Source organism: Scatophagus argus, chromosome 9, assembly GCF_020382885.2.
Source record: "Scatophagus argus isolate fScaArg1 chromosome 9, fScaArg1.pri, whole genome shotgun sequence".
NCBI lineage: Eukaryota > Metazoa > Chordata > Actinopteri > Scatophagidae > Scatophagus > Scatophagus argus.
The window spans coordinates 4095443-4113205 of NC_058501.1; the positions used below are offsets into that span (position 1 = coordinate 4095443).

Sequence of the window (17763 nt, forward strand, 5' to 3'; positions counted from 1 at the left end):
CAGAGCAGCACTCAGTACAGCATTCCTCAGAAAGGCTGCATCCACCTCACACACACACACACACTCACAGACACAGAGTAAACAAACACTCTGCTGTGCCTCATCTCATCAAACTTAAGAGAAAGTCTCTGTTGTCAGATGAAAATATCTCTAATTATTGAGGAATTGAGGGCGATGCTGCCTCGTTTTCCCCACTGACCAATATATTATCGCTAAAACTATACTTCTGTAGTTTTCAATGAGATTCATAGTCAGCGGTGCTATGCATAAAAGAACATGTAAATGTTTAATTTGAGTAAAATGGAAAATTCTAAGATGTGGAGGTTTTTCAGGGTAACAGCATCAATGCGAAGGGTGTGTGTGTGTCTGTCTCTTTCCAGTCTTTTCTCCCATGACGGGACTTTACTGAATTATTAAATCACTACTTAGGCTTTGTGGTTAAATGGAGTTATGCAAACAAGAAGGAACTGTATTAAAACACTCGAGCAGTAAGTGAATGCACTGTTTGACAAAACTGTTTAAATGTTCTCTGTGAAACTCACTTAAAGAGTGAAACAATATCAAATTGCTGTCTCTAGCACTTTTTGGTTGCTTCTAGGCCTTCTTAACTACTTAATCAATGACTTAATACTGCAGTTTTGTGGACTGCTCCTAATCAGTGTGGGAACTGTGGAGCCATTAGCCAAATGCTGGGGAGTTTCTCTTCTCTAAAGCTTGAGGGCTGTGAGATCTGTCAAGTGGGTTCCCAGAGAAGCAAAAGGCAAGATAAATGAAAAGAGGGGAATGACTCCAGCTGGAAAAAGTACTGTATATTCACGATAACCATCATAAAAGACAGCAAAGTAACAGCAAACATGTCTTCCTGCATGAGTGATGTACTGTCCCATCACGACCAAACATTACAGAAGGTACAGCCTCCTTACTGCCTCAGTCAGCGCAGTTTGAAAAGCCAGAACACGACAAGATGTAACATTTACTCAGCTTTTGTCAAAATCCCATTACTGGTATGTGAGATACTTCACATGATACAGGTCAAAATGAACGATGCAGCTCCCCCTCATGGACCAGTCAGTGTATTACGAAAAATGATCAAATGTACAGGTGAGATGCATTAATCCCCCACGAGATTTTATCAAAAAAGAACCTACAGTAACAGAGATAAGTTGTGGCTCAGAGAAACAAACAGTCAGTATAGCAGAGTACAGGGCCATAGGCAGATTTTACAAATACTGTCATAAGAGCACTATAAACTACTACTATACTGTTTTTTTGCTGTCCTCCTGAAGAATGATTCCTGAATCTTGTGGAAAGCTTTTCAAGAAGAGGCAATGCTGTTACAACTTCAAAGAGGGGACCAATTTCATATTGATGTCTTTGTATTTAGAATGCAATGTTGGCGTAATGGTCAGATGTCCCAATACTTCTGTCTTTATAGCGTACATCTAACTATTGAAGAACTGAGGACGACGCTGGGTTGGTTTTCCCACTGACCCAGAAATTATTGTTAAAACCGTACTTCTGTAGTTTCCAGTAAGATTCCTAGTCGGCAAGTGTTATGGCCATACATATTAAATGAAAAAACTGATTTTTCAAAATAAATGACAACTTTTATTTGAGAAATATGAATTTTGTATACCATAACCTCCCTAATGATGAATACTACAACTGCAAAAAAACAACAACAACAACAAGGAAACAACTACATTCATGTTTGCCTTTGCTCATTGTGACGGCTGCCTAATCTAAAGTCCTGTTACCGGACCAGACCTCTTCTCTGGGCTGTGTTGGAGGGGACAAACTGTGTTTGATTGGCAACTGACTGATGCTTTGTTGAGTCTGTTCGGGTGGAACAATTTAAACATTTAAAATATGACTAAAGCATCATTGTATGAGAAAATATCAAGTATCAAACTGTGGCATTGAATGTCTAGACAGAATTGTAAACTTGTTCTCGTGCTGAAAAATGTCCACACTAAAGTTAAAATGTTATTTAGACAAATTGTTGTACTGCTGATTTTCAGACTAACTTTTAGCTTCAACTTCATTTGTTGGAGAAAAAAAAAAGATTTTGATGATCTTATGAGCTTAGTATTTCTACTAAACAGAGGGAATGGAAATGGAAGCAGTAAGACTGATAGCTGATCCAACCTGTAATGTTTCCATAAAGAAAAGAAGAAAAAAAACATCTAAGTGATATAAATATGTTTAAATCTAGCAAAACATTTACACAAACCATAAAATCTCCAATAGAGATAAACAGGATTGCCGCAGTCCTGAAAAACCTGAACAGAAATATCTCTGAAAAGCCGTTCTATGCTCAGTGAATGAGTGAGATTAACTTTCACACAGTATGCACACCTCAATGCAGTGATTTCTACAGGGTAGCATAGAAGAATGTATCATGTTTTGGCAAATAAGTTCTTTGATCAACTTATCATGGTGTGCCAACTGGGGTTAAAAATAAAACCACAGCTTTTCTCGCAGGGTTTCACGCAGCACTTTGATCTTCCATTTGACTAGCACAACATTTTTTGGATTTATTCAGTCAGAACTCAGCGAGACGATTGGTACTAGCCAAGAAGAACTGTTAAAAATACTGAAATTGGAATAGAAATGTTAAAAATGTTTTTCTTTCTTATGCGTGAATGTAGTTCATTTCAAAGGATATGCTGCATCTCAAACATAGATTTTTTTTTTAAAATGCATTGCCAAAGTACTTAAAAGAAAATGTATCAAGCTGTTTTTCCAAACTCTTCTCAAGTTGTTGTAGAGAAGATTACACTCAAGAAACTGAGCTTGTTGAGTAAATATAATGAACTTCTCTTTAATTATAAAACAGCATGAAAAATCAATTGTGCATGATTAGATAAAAAAAAAAAGTTCCAAGGAGAAAAAGTTAAACAAACTCTGAATGAGACACATTGTGTTTCTTCTGTGCACACCAGGCTACCGCTAGAGCATATATTCAGTCTGTTTGGCTTCTTTATACATTATTTTCACTCTCTAAAGTGACATACACGCCAATTACTGCAGGCACACAACAATAGACAGTGTATTTGTACATATGAAGACACACACTCCCACGAGCACAACTCAGACAAAGACACACACACACACTCTGGTGCAGGCTGGCACTCGTCTTCGCCCGTCTCGCGCCTTCGCTCCACCAACACAATACTGTCACATTTTGGCGTGTCACATGGGCTCAAAGACAGACAAGGCCGTATTATCAACAACTGGCTGGAGCTCAGGTCCTGCTTGTGTGTGTGTGTGTGTGTGTGTGTGTGTATCTGAGCTGAAGCTCAGTGCTCAAACTGAACTGTGTGTGTGTCTGAGAGAGAGAGAGACAGAAGTAGTGGGAGAGTTCAGGTTGAGGCTGAGCCGTCAGGAGCAGACAAGCCCCATCAAGTCTCCCCTCCTCTGTCTAACACACACTCAGCCTCTCGCCTCGGGAGGTGAGAAGCCGCTAATTGGCAAAGGGCGAAACAGACACGCATGCACACTCACAGTACACACACGGACTGACGGTCAGTTACTGTCTCTCACACACACACACACAAGAACAAGAGACAGAAAGAAACACAAACAGACAGATGGACACAGACGTCTGGCTCTGAGAAGCAGCCGCACAGTGAGCTGTGTGAAGCAGACACAGTACAACCTGGTAGACGAGAGCACATTACTGGAGCTAATAATACACACAGTCTGCTCGCTGACTTTCTCCTCAACTTTCTCAGTTATTATTTCATGACTTGATGGTTTTTATTTACTTTCATATTAATAGACTCTACACCTTTGCAGGGTAATGCGCACAGAGCTGACCTTAAAAAGAGAAATAAACCGGGTAAATGAAACAAGAAATCCACTCTGTTGATAACATTTCTTCTGTGAGATGACTACATGCTCAGCATTGTATCTAGCTTGTTCACATCTAGTTTGCATTTAATATTCACGTTGTTGTTGCCTTGTGTTATTTGTAACACATATAATTCAACACAGAAGACACCTCCTGGCCTGACTGACACTGGACTGTTGGAGGTCATCCTGATACTGATATAGGGAGTTGAATATTATTAATTAATATTATAATAAATTAATATTGATATATCATACATAGATCTAATTTTTATTACATAAGTTCTATATATAAAACATATCTGTGATAATACCGGTCAATATTTGCTGGTTACACTGGCAGACCAATATATTAGCAAGGCTGTACAAAGATGGTCATAAATGTAAAGTCTGAACACCTCAAGCTCCATGTCAACAGAGAAAACTCCATCTGCTGATGAAGACCATAAGGACAAAAGTTCAAGAAAAGTGAGTACGTGGACCTTGAGATTGCTTTGTCAACAAATGCTTGTCCTGCTTCACAAAACACCACAGATAAGTAGACCTTAAGACTCTAATTATGTATCATTGTTAATAGGGCGGGCAGTAGGGCACTGGCGCCTCACAGCAGGAGGGTTCCAGGTTTGAATCCCGGTCTGGGTCCTTCTGTGTGGAGTTTGCATGTTCTCCCTGTGCCTGCGTGGGTTTTCTCTGGGTACTGCAGCTTCCACCCACAATCCCAAAAACATGCACATTAGGTTAGTTGGCTAATCGGCGTTGCCCCTAAGTGTGAGTGTGTAGTTGTCTGTCTTTGTGTCAGCCCTGCGATTGACTGGCGAGCAGACCAGCTAACATCTGTGAAGACAAACCACATCTGAACTGCTCAGTACGTATTAAAGGTGCCCTGTTAACAATGTTATGTTCACACTTACAGTTAGCAATTCATAATTTGTGGATTCTTGATATCTCACACATGCTGAATACATTCCCTTCCTCATAACAATTCGCAAAGCTGATGTTTTGAACAAAGATGCAATGATCGCCCGGCCAGGGACCGGAATTGGCTGGTTTTTAGCGTTAGTGGCCCCGACCGGAGACTGGCCTGTCAGTCTCCCATATCTCCGATTCCAAGTCTGTCCATTTTATGCATGTGCCACACATTGTACTGGCACAGGCAATAATGTCACAGCCGCACGCTAACATGTCTTCAGTGTGGACGTTCTTCACTGAACAAAAGACTTGTTTATTCAGGTAGTACTGTCAATGCAACTGAAATGTAGTATACACAGATACTGGATGCAGGCAATAGAGGCTTCATTTTGACAAGAGATTTCGTACCTTGTGGCAGACAGAATTACATAATCAAAGTGAGTTTTATTGGGAACCAATTTAAATACTGGTGGTGTTATCATTCTAAAACGTGTATTTTTGATACATTTAAGCAAAAAAATCTTGTTTTTTGCCAGTTTAAAATAAACTGAAGTATTATGTCACAGATGATCCACTAATAAGTATAGTTGACAGAAACCCTTGTCAGTAATTTGTGTACAATATTGTGTTATATACCAACTGACTCATTCAAACAAAACAAAAAATACCTGGGAATGATCTCATTCGGAAAGGATTACATCAATTCTTCAGCATAATGAAATAATGACTGAACAATTTCTCTTCCATTCTAAACAAATTAAAATTATATGTTTCGATAATGAATTATCAGCTGAGAGAACTTTAAAGTAGAGATGCATCAACCAACTAGCCAGGGACAGGACGGTTTTTAGCATGCTGGGCCCGGACCGGAGACCAACCGGTCAATCCGCCGTAATTCCAATTCCACGGCGTTCCATTTTATGCATGTGCCACACGTTGTACGCACAGCCTCGGTCACAGCCGCACGCTAATATGTCTTTAGATTTTCACCGTGATTGAAGAAGACAGCAAATACGAGGAGCATTATTGAATCCACGACCCTGTTTGATCAGCTGGCCTCCATAGTTCAGAACAGAGGCTTCAGAAATCTGATAAATTATGTTTGGTCAAGTAAATTATGTCAGAAAAAGTTATATGTACAGCTCAGTTTCAGTTTATTGTTATTTGTAGCTCTGAGCACTTTATTTTGAGAGCAATTTGTTAAGTTTAATAATTTTTTTTTATTATGAAAGCATAATTTGCATTGAAGATAAGTTGATTTTTGTTTGTATATGCTGTCTGTTACAGTTCTTAGAAAGAAAATCAGAATCTGCAAAACACTAAAACAGATAAACAGATGAAAAAAGGCAAGAAATAGACCGTATTACCTGTCCAATCAACACTAAAAATAATGCACAGAAAAAGTTCAACATACAGGCTTAAGTGACTGGCACCTATAGAAATTAAAAGTATTAAGAGATAATACTTTTATTTGCTTTAAGTTTTAAACAGTATGACTCCCTGACACTTTAACATGTCTGTAAGTATGCATCATCACAATCATCAAAAGGAATACAGCTTACCTATCAGTACTGCAGAGGAACAGAAAAACCCACACAACTATACTGCCACAATGGTTCTACCTCAAGTCTCCAAACTCCACTAAGCACTTGGTGGAGTTTGTGTCAGAGCTGTGTAAAGTATGTAAATGACAGCAGGAGTTTCTTAACGAGACAGAAATGGAGGAAAGATGTAAAAGAGCACTTGAGAGAATACATGGGGGTCACAGACAGGTAAAGAGAGAGGACAGAGTCAGAGAGGCAACACAGCAGACAGAAATAAAAACAACACTAAATAACAATGATTCAAAGCTTGGAGAACTCTTCTTCATGTATAGGTCCCTGACTGAAACCTTCAGGTCAGACAGAGCCGCGGGGGTACTTATGTACAGCCAAAACACACCCTCAGCATGTATCCTGAATTCTTTCTACCAGACCCACACAGAAAAAAAACAAAAACAGATACAGCCCCTCTTGCAGCTCATACAGAGAACAGAGCTCAATAATCAAATTAATGTAAACCCGATCAGTGGGCTGAAATTCAGTCAGGGAGACCAGTGCTCTGCACTGCGCTGCATCAAATCCATGTTTTTAGAAAACTATCAGCTTCAACATCAAGAAGTTGTAGTGGACGCTCAATTAAACTTGATAATGTCTGAATTAGCAAATTTCTACAGCAGAAGGAGAATCAAACTAAGCATAAGCTAGAAGGTTTGTTGTAGTAAAATGTAACCAGTGTGGATGTGATTTTGACATTACACAGTAGTCCAGATTAACATAACTTTTACATGACCATATGAAGGGTCGGGGGCAATTCAGTAACAGTGCATCCATATGGATATGTGAACGGTTAGTGCAACCCTCATCATCTTCTTCACCTTCAAGAGGATGATGGAGAGGATGTCCCTCTGTGTTTTCTTAAAGAATGTGTAGTGTAGACGGTGAGCAGTATTACCCATCAGAAGTATCACTTTTTAAATGAACACAGTGAGAGGATGAATGGTGATGTTTCCTAGTTGCGCTCTCTGTGGTCCTCACCCCACCCTACAGTGTTTAACACCACACACACTTCTGTCCCAACTCATCCCAGATGAGGCAGTTTGAGCTATTCATACGTTCTTTATTTGCATTAAAAAAAAAAAAGTTGGTATCCCCTGGCCTATAACATGAGTGACAGCTCAGAGTATTAGATTTGTAATCTAGCATCCCAGCTAGCTTGTCCATCAAATCAAACAAGGCAGACAGCTAACGACACACCACACAGACAGAAGAAAATTCTTCTGTCTGTCTCCGCTTGATAATAAATGTAATAGTTAACACGGAGGTCACGGTCAGTGGAAGAGGCAGCGTTAACCTCTAGGGAGAGAGACATAGCGGACTGGTGCTGTGGCCCCGGCGGATGGATGGGAGCCAGGGCTAGTCCGCTTGCTGCTAACATAGCCGTTTTAGCTTAGCTGTGCTGTCTGGCGCAGCTTGGAAAGCAGCTCCAACTCTGAACAGCAACTTCCACCGTCTGGCCCAAAGTCAGACCCCACACCGGACAGCCTGACTAGCGTTTAGCCACACCAGCTAGCATAACCACAACATTCCTGCAGCCGCCTACGAATACAGCATTGTGCATTAAAAATACACAAGTGTACAGAAAGAACTGAGAAAATGTCGCAGGTTTCCTACCTGTAAATGCAGTCGCTAACGTGCTAAGTCGCCGTGTCTGCCTATTTAAAGTCTGTGATGTTGCGCTGCCAGACGTCAAGTCCAACTGCACTACAGTGGTTTCCAGTCTGGGAAGCAAAATAAAGCCCAGCTGCCCCACTGTACAGTACATGCTGCTGACAGCCAGGCTCATAATGAAGCTTTGGCGACACCTACAGGTTTCACTTCTTATAGCAGCCAGCTGGGCTATAAGTATGACACCTGACAGTTTGTTCTGTGTCACAGGTGTGGGTCAGATGTGCAGCAGCATTCATAGTGAAAAAGACGATTCTCTTGCACACATGTACTTTTACTCAGCAGCTGTGCCTTTCAGAACCACAGGTACACAGAAAATACAGTATGATAAAATATATCAAGAATTTCAGGAAGGGACCAAAAGAAAAAAAATATATATAAAAAAATAAAAATACAGCTAGAGCTAAATAAAAATAAAAGTTAAATAAGTAGGAATACGTTTTGTTTTTTTTAGTTAATGTCAATTAAATGTGATAGTAAGGGGTGTTGATCCCCCTTCATCTAAAGCCTGAAACGAGAAACTTTGAACAGTTCAAGTGTCAGATCTGAAGAGTTTTACAGCAGAAAGGAGTCAAAAGATCAGAAATGTAAAGTGAAGCCAACATTTAATTCTGGGACATAGTGCACACAAAGATGTGTACCTACTGTTCTAGCCAAACTGCAGTTATGCTTGTGCGTTAGATCATTGTTCAGTGGGAAAAATCAGAAATGAACATAACGTAATACTAAGGAAATGGTTCTGGCACATTAAAACATTACATCAAATGAAGAACTAGGAAGTTAAACAGGAAGCATTACAAATTTCATAAATTAGTTTGTTTTGTTTTTCTTTTTTTCTTTTCCAAAAAGTTTCTGATAGCAATTTGAAATGACTAAAGAAAGCCAAGCTATTTATCACAAAACTTTATTTAAAATGTGTACATACAACAATATATTACATTATATACTATTTATAGAATGTGCAAATTGTAAACCAAAATGATCTCATAGCTGTCAGGGCATGTCGAGAGCAACCTGTGATATTACACTGCCTTCATATTAAAACTTGCGCTACAAGCAGGAAAGTACTGCTCACCAATAGTGTTTTTCATTTCCAAAGTGTCATCACAATGTGTAGTATCTAACACATCCTTGATGAAGTTTACCTACATTTTCCCATGCCATTCCAGTTCTAAAACCGATTACGGATGTGAATCCAGCATCCCTGAACAATTTTGGCCATTTGCCCCAGAGCCAAAGGAGGAAATGGGAAGCTAATTTTCTTTGACTGGAACAGTGATTAACACTGTTTTGCCATGGTAACCATACTAAGCAGGCCTGGCAAGCTGCCGAACAAAAAACCTCACCAGAGGAACCTCTTTTAGCATGTAATAACAATCATTAACCATCCTAATGCTGCCGTGAGCTGCCCTGATCATGACTAAATTAAGTACATCTGGACTGTTTGGAACGAGTCTTGGAGGTTGCTGGGAAGTCAACACATGGTGTGGACAAAGGCCACCGTGCAGGTGGGCTCTGCATCATGAGGAGCCATTTCCATGGAAACTACAACAGTACAGAAAACTAGGAACATTTAATGAAATGAAGATGGATCTAGATTTGAAAATCTGAGGGTTTTTTAAAAATTATTATCTAAAAAAAACAAAAAACATCTTGCTACAATCACGAGTTAGTGACAGAAATTTCCTACAGTGATTTCAGACCAAAAATGCCCAAGCTCACTTTTTATTTTTCCTTGCTGTTTGGCTTGTCCAACCCAAAAAAAGAGAGAAAATTATCCCTGCAGGCATGTCACCAAACAAAAAACAAAGGCATTCCTGTGCGACCAACTCAAAGTAATCCCAGACGTATCCCAACTGGTGCTGTCTGACGAGGGCCATGGCAACAACAATGCTGCCTTGTGACATGACTCTGGGATAAGGCAAATACCAGATCCAGAGTCAAGTGACAAAAATCATTAGCTCTCTGAAATGCCAGAGCGAGGCAGACTAATTGTGAGCCAGTCAGACCAAATCATTCAGCTTCAGGCACAATCATTTTTTCATGGGCCAGCTGAGGACACCTGTGCCACATCCAGAGGCAGATGGGGCTGCGTTGGCAGTCCCCAGTTACTCAGCTACAGTCTACATTTCAAAGTACAATGAGAGGCAGGATTTCAGTCCAGTGAAGTTTTATTTGATCCTTAGCAGATGGTGGTTTTGCCTTTTCCTCTGTTACTCTTATCTGTCCAGTGATGAGAAGAGCGTCCACCCAGAGCCAGCCAGCTAGCATGAAGAGGTGGCGTAGGATGGTACATCGTGAATTCAAGGCAATGCCTCACCGGTCAGCTGAATAACAAGACTTCCATTTGTTTCTGACTGGATGAGCAGCAAGCCTGCGTGTCTGCCTGCAGTACTGGGTTTGAATTGGACGGGTAGCTTCAGATAGTGCTGTGATCTAAAAAGCGGGGAAAGAAGAACTCTAGTTAATACATAATAAACCAAAAGGGTGTTTAAATTTGTACATATACATGCATGTTCACATAAATATAAAATCAAGTACTTACGACTGCATAATATGAATCATGACACACTAGACTATGACAAAAATAACTTAAAAGCACTGTACTAAAACAGGATAATCCATATGCACAGAAAATATTACAACACAAGAATAGCCAATAAATGAGGCAATACGGAAATACTGGGTTCAATGTGGATGTGGGGGAGATGTAGTATATGGTAGTATAGAGTATATGATAGGAGCCACAACATGCCAGGGTCACCACAAAGCTAACACAAATCCACACACAGCAGGGCTCACAACACGCGTATGTCGTAGGGCCGGCTCAGGTTCAGACTGCGGCAACACATGGCAGCGTTTGAGATAAAAAGGTCACGACGTACAAGCGTGTCTAACAATACTTTATTTCTGTTGAGGAAATAAGTTTAAGTAAAGTTAAAAAAAAAAGAAGTAAATTTCAAGTTTTATTTTTGTTTACATTCCACTCTTAGATTGTTTGTCCTATTTGACATGTTGTGCCCGTTCTGAACACAGCCCTACATCAGCAGAGCACAGTACAGCTGGTACCTGTGGCCTGGCAACCCCTCCCTTAGGCTTTAGTTAGGCAAAACATGAGCACTCCTCGAGGCCTCAGGTGTGTACCGTTTATAGCAATATTATCCTCCAGGTCCCAACATCTCACAGGACCTCGCATAATGAGCATTTGCAGTGGGGAAATGACATGACACAGACTCCATTTTACATCAAAAAGTATGCTTTACATTATATTTATCATTCTTAGATAAACAATACCCACTCAGAGATAGTTCTACATAACTGAAAACCCTACAGAAGAAGCACAGAAACATGAAAACACAGAGTTAGGCACTAATTCTATATATTACAATCCTCTGATTCCTTTGTCACCTAGCTACTATTAAAAGTGCAGAATAGAGAGTTTCTGTGAAGGATAGTGACTACTGGACTCACCTCAGGGAATATTTGGAATGCTTGATGTGGAAGGGCTCCCTAGGGTTTACAAATTTCAGCTGCAAGTCAATTTGAGAAGCCACACGTCAAATATCAAACCATGCAAAGCACAGTGACAATCGTTAGGAGTGGTTATCACATTTATCATCCCGTACAAATAAAATCAAGGCAGTCATGCAACTTCTGCATGTAATATTGAATAACAGTAGGTGAGCTAGTATCTTTTTGCCTCTTTTCAATATACTGAAATTTTGTCTTTGAGATGACAAGATCTCATCTACAGAAGTACAGAAGAACTAAAACTAAAGTAAAACTTATTTAAAAGAAATCTTTTGAAGACTTCCGTGCTTTAACACTGACAGCATATCTTTGCTGGAATAGATAGTGCTCCACATTGACATTCTACATTTCTGTCAGTTTCTGCTGCAGTGAGCGAGGAAAAAAAACAGTTTTCTTCCTATGTCTTCATGAGATTAAGGCATGCGTCACCTCATGCATGTCTGACGAGTTGTTGCGGATGTTGACCTTCAGAGTGCTGGACTCACCCAGCCGTGTGGCTGGGAAGGTGTAGAGATCTTGTGGAGAGTACACACCCCTCCGCACAGCCTCCTCCTGGCTGAGAATCACAAATTGTGTCAGTTTTGACAGGAAGAATAACACAATCACCATCTGAAACAGAGACAGCTACACTAAAAATATAACCTGCAGGGCATTAAACTCAGTCCTTGAATTTCTGAGTCTCTTAAAGAATGTTTTGAAAGTCACGATACAACAAATTTTGTTACTATCCATTTTTTGTTTATTAACAGAGCAAACAAACTGAGCTTTCTTTGTATTTCCTGGACATGTTTAGAGATGACAGTAGGAAGATGACAGAAACAAGGGGAAAAACAGAGATGTGGAATGAACACATGGACGGTGTGTTAAATCCATGGGCCACCAAGGTAAATGTCACTTTCTTTGGCAAAAGACGAACAGCACTTTTCGCCAAAATGTCTTGAAGCGGTCAAATAATTCCACCGTTGACACTGGCTTATACCTGTTACCATAGAGATTCTGGTGAGGGTTACACACATGTTCAGTTTTTGCAAGACAGGTCTCACCTGGTTTTGCCTGCTGGGGCATCAGCTCTCTTCCGGGTTTTAACCGTGGCCTCTGTCTTCACCAGAGAGCAGTCTCCTTCCTGTGGTCCTTCTACTGGGCCAGACTTGATTCCCTTGGGACACAGACATAACTTTAGGATCCTAGCATAAAAAGCTCCTGAAGTGCCAGAAAAAACATTGCTTTCACGTACATACTACTTCAAAACTGTTGGTAAGTAAATCTTTAAAGTCTGCACATCAGATAAGACTTAAATTATGCTGCTACATGATACTAATCATATGCAAACATGATGAAATGTCAAACGTGCTATACACATTTAGTTCCAACCAGTCTGTCAGGTACATCTCAAATCAAAGTTTTCTAACTGTCCCAGATCAGGATTTAACACCGCTGAGGGATCTGACACTTCATTTTAACAATGTATCTAAGAAACAAGGCAACAGCGACAAAAGCACCATCATAACCACTTAACCTACTTATCTGGAACCATCTATGTGACATCCCGCTTGCTGTGTATGTATGCTCTTAAGTTAACCGAGACTGTCATAACACTTCACATTAAAGCAGCACACACACACACACAAAACCAGCAGGCTCATCTCAGCAGGGTGGCCCTCCTCGCCATCCCACAACCCGCTTTTCTCATTTGTTAATTCTGTCACTAACACCACAAAGCAATAGTCAAGCTACTGCTATATGTGCCCTTATTTCCTTAAAGTAGTGAAAGCAATGACACATTCTAATGCCTTTAAGTAAACACTTCCCCAGTGGGCTATGATTTTATACACATGGTTTAGTCTTCGAGCGAAACAATTAGTGAATCATTGCTTGTTGTCGACTGTCTGATTAAGATGGCAAACAAAAGCCTACTTAATTGTAGAATTTTCTGTTTTGCTGCTGGTACAGAAGTATGAAACACTGCAATAGTAAGAGGACTGTATTTCACAGTTTAGGTAAAGCACAGGTAAGAAGAGAAAATAAGAACAGTGAGAATACTATAACTATATTGTAGGCCAAAACTATAGAAATATAGTGGCTACTGAGCTTAGTAATAAGTTATGTTGCACCTCCTGTTGGAGCCTCAAGTGGATCAAACTAATAAAATTAAAATTTTATTTTTTAAAAAAGCAGATATTACAGTAACTGTATTTTGGGGGACCTGAATCCTCCAACTAACTAACAATGATTTGTCCCGTGTAACACTTCTACTAGAGAAACACACTTGCTCTCGGTGTGGTGTTTGATTCCAAGACCCAAAACTAATAAATGAATCCTCACAGTGCCACAGAGTTGGAAGCGGATTCTGGATTTCTGCTGCGGCTCAGACACAGGGTGGCACTCCAAGTCCCAGAACTGGGCATAGTCCCCTCTGTCCCTGGGCAGAAAAGTAATAGGCACCTGGGAGAGCATGGATGACATTAGAGCAAACAATCAGACTGTATTTTACCACATCAACGCCTGACGTACTCATACACCTAATAAGCTAAACTCTAGATAAAAGAAAACTAATCAACTTTCTCTTAACTTAAAATAGTTTCCAGATCATTTTGCCAATAACCCACGACATTTGCTGTAAATCTTGTCCCATCCATTTACAACCACTTGCTCTAGATAGAGGTCTAGTTGGATATGAGTGCCTACCTGCATCTTCTCATGAGCTCCCAGCGTGCCTGAGACTCTGGAGCATCTGAAAGCCGTGTAGGTGGCCCGGTAAACATCTCCAGTGTTGTCAACCCCCTGAGGAGAGAGAAGGAACCACAGCTTGACCCGAGACGACATTATCACACAATGGCCAGGAACAAGACAAAACAGCATGATTAAACCAGCAACATTCAGAGTGTGGACCTACAAAATCAAGCCATTTACAAAGTGAGTCTCATGACAAAATAAAGATCCAGTTAGACAATAACATAAACTACACTCAAAAGGAATTGGAAATAAACTACAAACCATATTGAAGCATTTGTTCCCAGAGAAGAAAATAAATAGAAAAAAACAGTAAAAAAGAATGAAAGAGTCAACTGAAGACAAAGATAATGAAGAAAAAAGCACCTTGACATATGGAGGAGCAAATGATGACAGGTACCACCTCACTTCCACTTCCCCGTTGTGCACCTCCAGCTGGGCCTCTGGAGTAGACGAGAGAACAGAGAGAGTTTGAGCTTCCAACGGGAACAGGAGTGTACACACTGCACGGCCTTACTAACAGACTGAACTTAAAACCCCAATTTGAAGGTGGAAATTATTTTTCAATTTTCAATTTCAAAAAAGAAAAAAAAAACTGAACTGAACTGAAACTTCAAAAAACTGAATTTAATTTTCCAAAAATGTATTTTTTCATTTGTTGAATGAATGTATTATGACAATTTTCATTTTTCAAATTTTTTTATTTTCAAGCTATGCTATAGCTATAACCTTTTTTTTTAGTTTTTCTACATTAAAAAATTGAAATGATGAGCACCGCATGGATCATTCTAGACCACTGCTTTTAGGCTGTTCAGTCATCACCACAATGTAAAGTCCAAATTTAAGTCAACAGAGCAACTTCTGTTCTCTGATCAGTCACCTGCCTACCTGATGTTTCCCCTGAGTGTGTTGTGGGGAAGATGATAGTCTTGTCACTGATCTTCACCAGGGCTTGAGATGCCTGTGGGGTCTGTGGGGGCAGCAAGGTCTTAGTGGTGAGCCTGGCCACAGGCACCACTGGGGTGGCAGCCTGAGGAGGCAGGGCCGACAGGGTTGTGTCTGCTGGAGCTGCAGACACGTCCAGAGCCAGGTCCCGACGAATCTGGACCTTGATGAACTGAACCAGTGGTCGCATTGGACACATTCAGCTCCTGTTAGCCTCTCATAATGCATGATGACATTCATGATTGTTCTTAAGGTTGAAGAGCTGTGTGTATATACCTTTTGTTGACCGTCACACTGGACATAAATCTGTCCACTCCATGGCAGCTGTGTAGATTTAGTTGCCAGTGAAGGGTTGGGGCTTATCAAAATTTGCAGGTGGCACCTGCAGGAAATGAGACACCAGTGGATCAATTTAAAAAGCATACATATAGTGTCACAAAGATTATGACTGGACCTTTTACCTGTAACTGTTCATTTAGTGAAGCTATAATGACACTTGATACCGTTACCTACATAATCCACAACATAAAACACATAAATAAAAATCTAGTTCATTTGAAACTTGCTTGATGTGACAGGCGATGCAGCAAACATCATGGGGTCGAATTCTAATGCTAAAACCTCAACTTTATCTGAGCCAGAACATTTAATTGAACAACAAGTGTATTCTTACTGAGGCTCAATGACTCCATGCTGAGGGGTGATGGTAAGACAGTGAGCTGGCCAGGACAAATCAAAGCTCAGCTCACTGGATGTATTGTTCCGAATCTGAACCTGACTGGTGGTGGCTGAACCATCTAGAAACAAAAAAATAGATACATAAATAAATAAATAATACAAAAAACAACAACAGCGTGATATTTAATAATAATACTTAAGTACTTGCCAAGTACTTGTAATGTGAGATGCCACTGTGTCATTCATTTATGGTTTGGAGGTGATCGTTTCACTGACCATACTCAAAATATGTAGTGGAGTTCAAAACTAAGGTAATAAAACATCACACAATAATAAGCTTCAGAAATCTAGATCCTACTCACTGATGGTGGGAGATGCGAGGACAAGCTGTTCTGGATGGATGGTCCAGGACTCAGACTGCCTGTGTAATGGCTCAGAGACCTGAGGGAGAAAAGGATGTTCAGCATCGAAAAATGAATACTTTCTTATGTCAAAAGCAGTGAAACCAGTGTTTCCCCCTCATCCAGTAACACCAGATAATCAACACTCATCTCATCACAACAAATAATAAAGCCATTAAAGAGGGTTCATGGTACCTTCAACGAGGGCTCCGTCACTCTCAGGGCAGGACCTTGGGGACCTTTCACTGGCAGCACGTCCAGAGACACGTTGCCATTTGGCAAACCACTGGAAAGTACACAATGTTAAACTGTCCACTTATTTCAATGATACAAAGCACTATGGCTATCAAACAGCTGCAAACTAAACACAGCAGAAACCTCACATTATGCATTTTATGTAAAGGTGTTTGCTATAAAAACTGTACATAGTTTGACAGTACTGGTGTTACCACATCAGTTTACGGTATCAAGTATCATATAGACTAAAAGCACCTTTTTTTTCATGTGTAACTAAAATGCATTTTGGTATCCCTGTGTTCATGTTGAATGGAGTGTGCTAGAAATATTTCTGACAGTACCTGACAGTCCCTGAACTGCGTCTGGCAGAGGGCGGCTGCAGCTCAGTGTGGTTGCTCTGCTCACAGTCTGTGCTCTTTGCACTTCCCAGTAACGACACCACTATCTTACTCATGTTTCCATAGAAGATGTGAGCTTCATTGGGCCGCTGGGGCAGGTCGTAGGCTACAGAAAAGGTAAATTATTAGTCAGAGCCATCAGAAGCTGAGACAGGTATTCCAACAACCTTTTTAAATGTATAACTTTCTATGTACATTCATACAGCTATGATTTTCTGCTTCTTTGTCAAGACTTTCAGCTTTAGAAACTTTTAGAAACCGACTACGTAAAAAATCATTATTCACTAATTAATGAGCAAAAGAGCAGCAAAATGATGACTTTATAATCTTTTTGAAAGGCCAATTTGAACTAAATTTTCAGAAAATTTCATTTTTTTAAGAGGAGACCATATAGTAATTATAATGACATCTTACTCTCTGTGATACTTTCTTCTCCCAGGAACTTCTCATTAAAGTCAACATTTTTCAGCAGACTGTTCTCAGACAGAGCCTTCCGCACAGCCGCTGGTTTGCTCTGAAGCAATCTGAAAGAACAAAACACAAACTTGCTGTGAGGGGAACAAAAACAGCTTTCTCACAAAAGCAGAACCATCTGGAATTGGATCTATAAACCCTATCCGCACTTTTAATGATCCAGAAATAGTGTATGTTTATTTTAAACAACAGACCAGCATACAAATCACCTGCAGGCAGGAGAATCACAGTAATATTGCTCTGTGCAGAAACAAGCTAGACATAAACAATATGTCTGTGGATCTCATCATGGAAACAAATGAAATGCTGGCCTTATAAAGGTCAACAGATTCAGTTCCT

General features: G+C 40.2%; 2 protein-coding genes across 4 annotated transcripts in view; both read right to left on the reverse strand.

The window, feature by feature from the left end:
• The window catches only part of LOC124064934 (low-density lipoprotein receptor class A domain-containing protein 4-like), a 176825-nt gene extending 168544 nt beyond the window's left edge, over positions 1-8281 (reverse strand). For both annotated transcript variants that reach the window (XM_046399844.1, XM_046399843.1), the window contains exon 1: positions 7977-8281. The gene's annotated coding sequence lies outside the window, so the exon portion shown is untranslated. The remainder of the gene's footprint in view (positions 1-7976) is intronic.
• Positions 8282-8918: 637 nt separating this feature from the next.
• Positions 8919-17763, reverse strand: part of cep192 (centrosomal protein 192) — a 31550-nt gene continuing 22705 nt past the window's right edge. For both annotated transcript variants that reach the window (XM_046399496.1, XM_046399495.1), the window contains exons 39-52: positions 17365-17474; positions 16894-17056; positions 16511-16601; positions 16277-16355; positions 15910-16033; positions 15513-15618; positions 15180-15408; positions 14658-14734; positions 14247-14342; positions 13884-14003; positions 12605-12717; positions 11991-12117; positions 11502-11560; positions 8919-10466 (exon numbers count right to left, since the gene is read on the reverse strand). In XM_046399496.1, coding sequence (XP_046255452.1) covers positions 10334-10466; positions 11502-11560; positions 11991-12117; positions 12605-12717; positions 13884-14003; positions 14247-14342; positions 14658-14734; positions 15180-15408; positions 15513-15618; positions 15910-16033; positions 16277-16355; positions 16511-16601; positions 16894-17056; positions 17365-17474 — 1627 coding nt within the window. In that variant the 3' untranslated portion in view covers positions 8919-10333. The remainder of the gene's footprint in view (positions 10467-11501; positions 11561-11990; positions 12118-12604; positions 12718-13883; positions 14004-14246; positions 14343-14657; positions 14735-15179; positions 15409-15512; positions 15619-15909; positions 16034-16276; positions 16356-16510; positions 16602-16893; positions 17057-17364; positions 17475-17763) is intronic.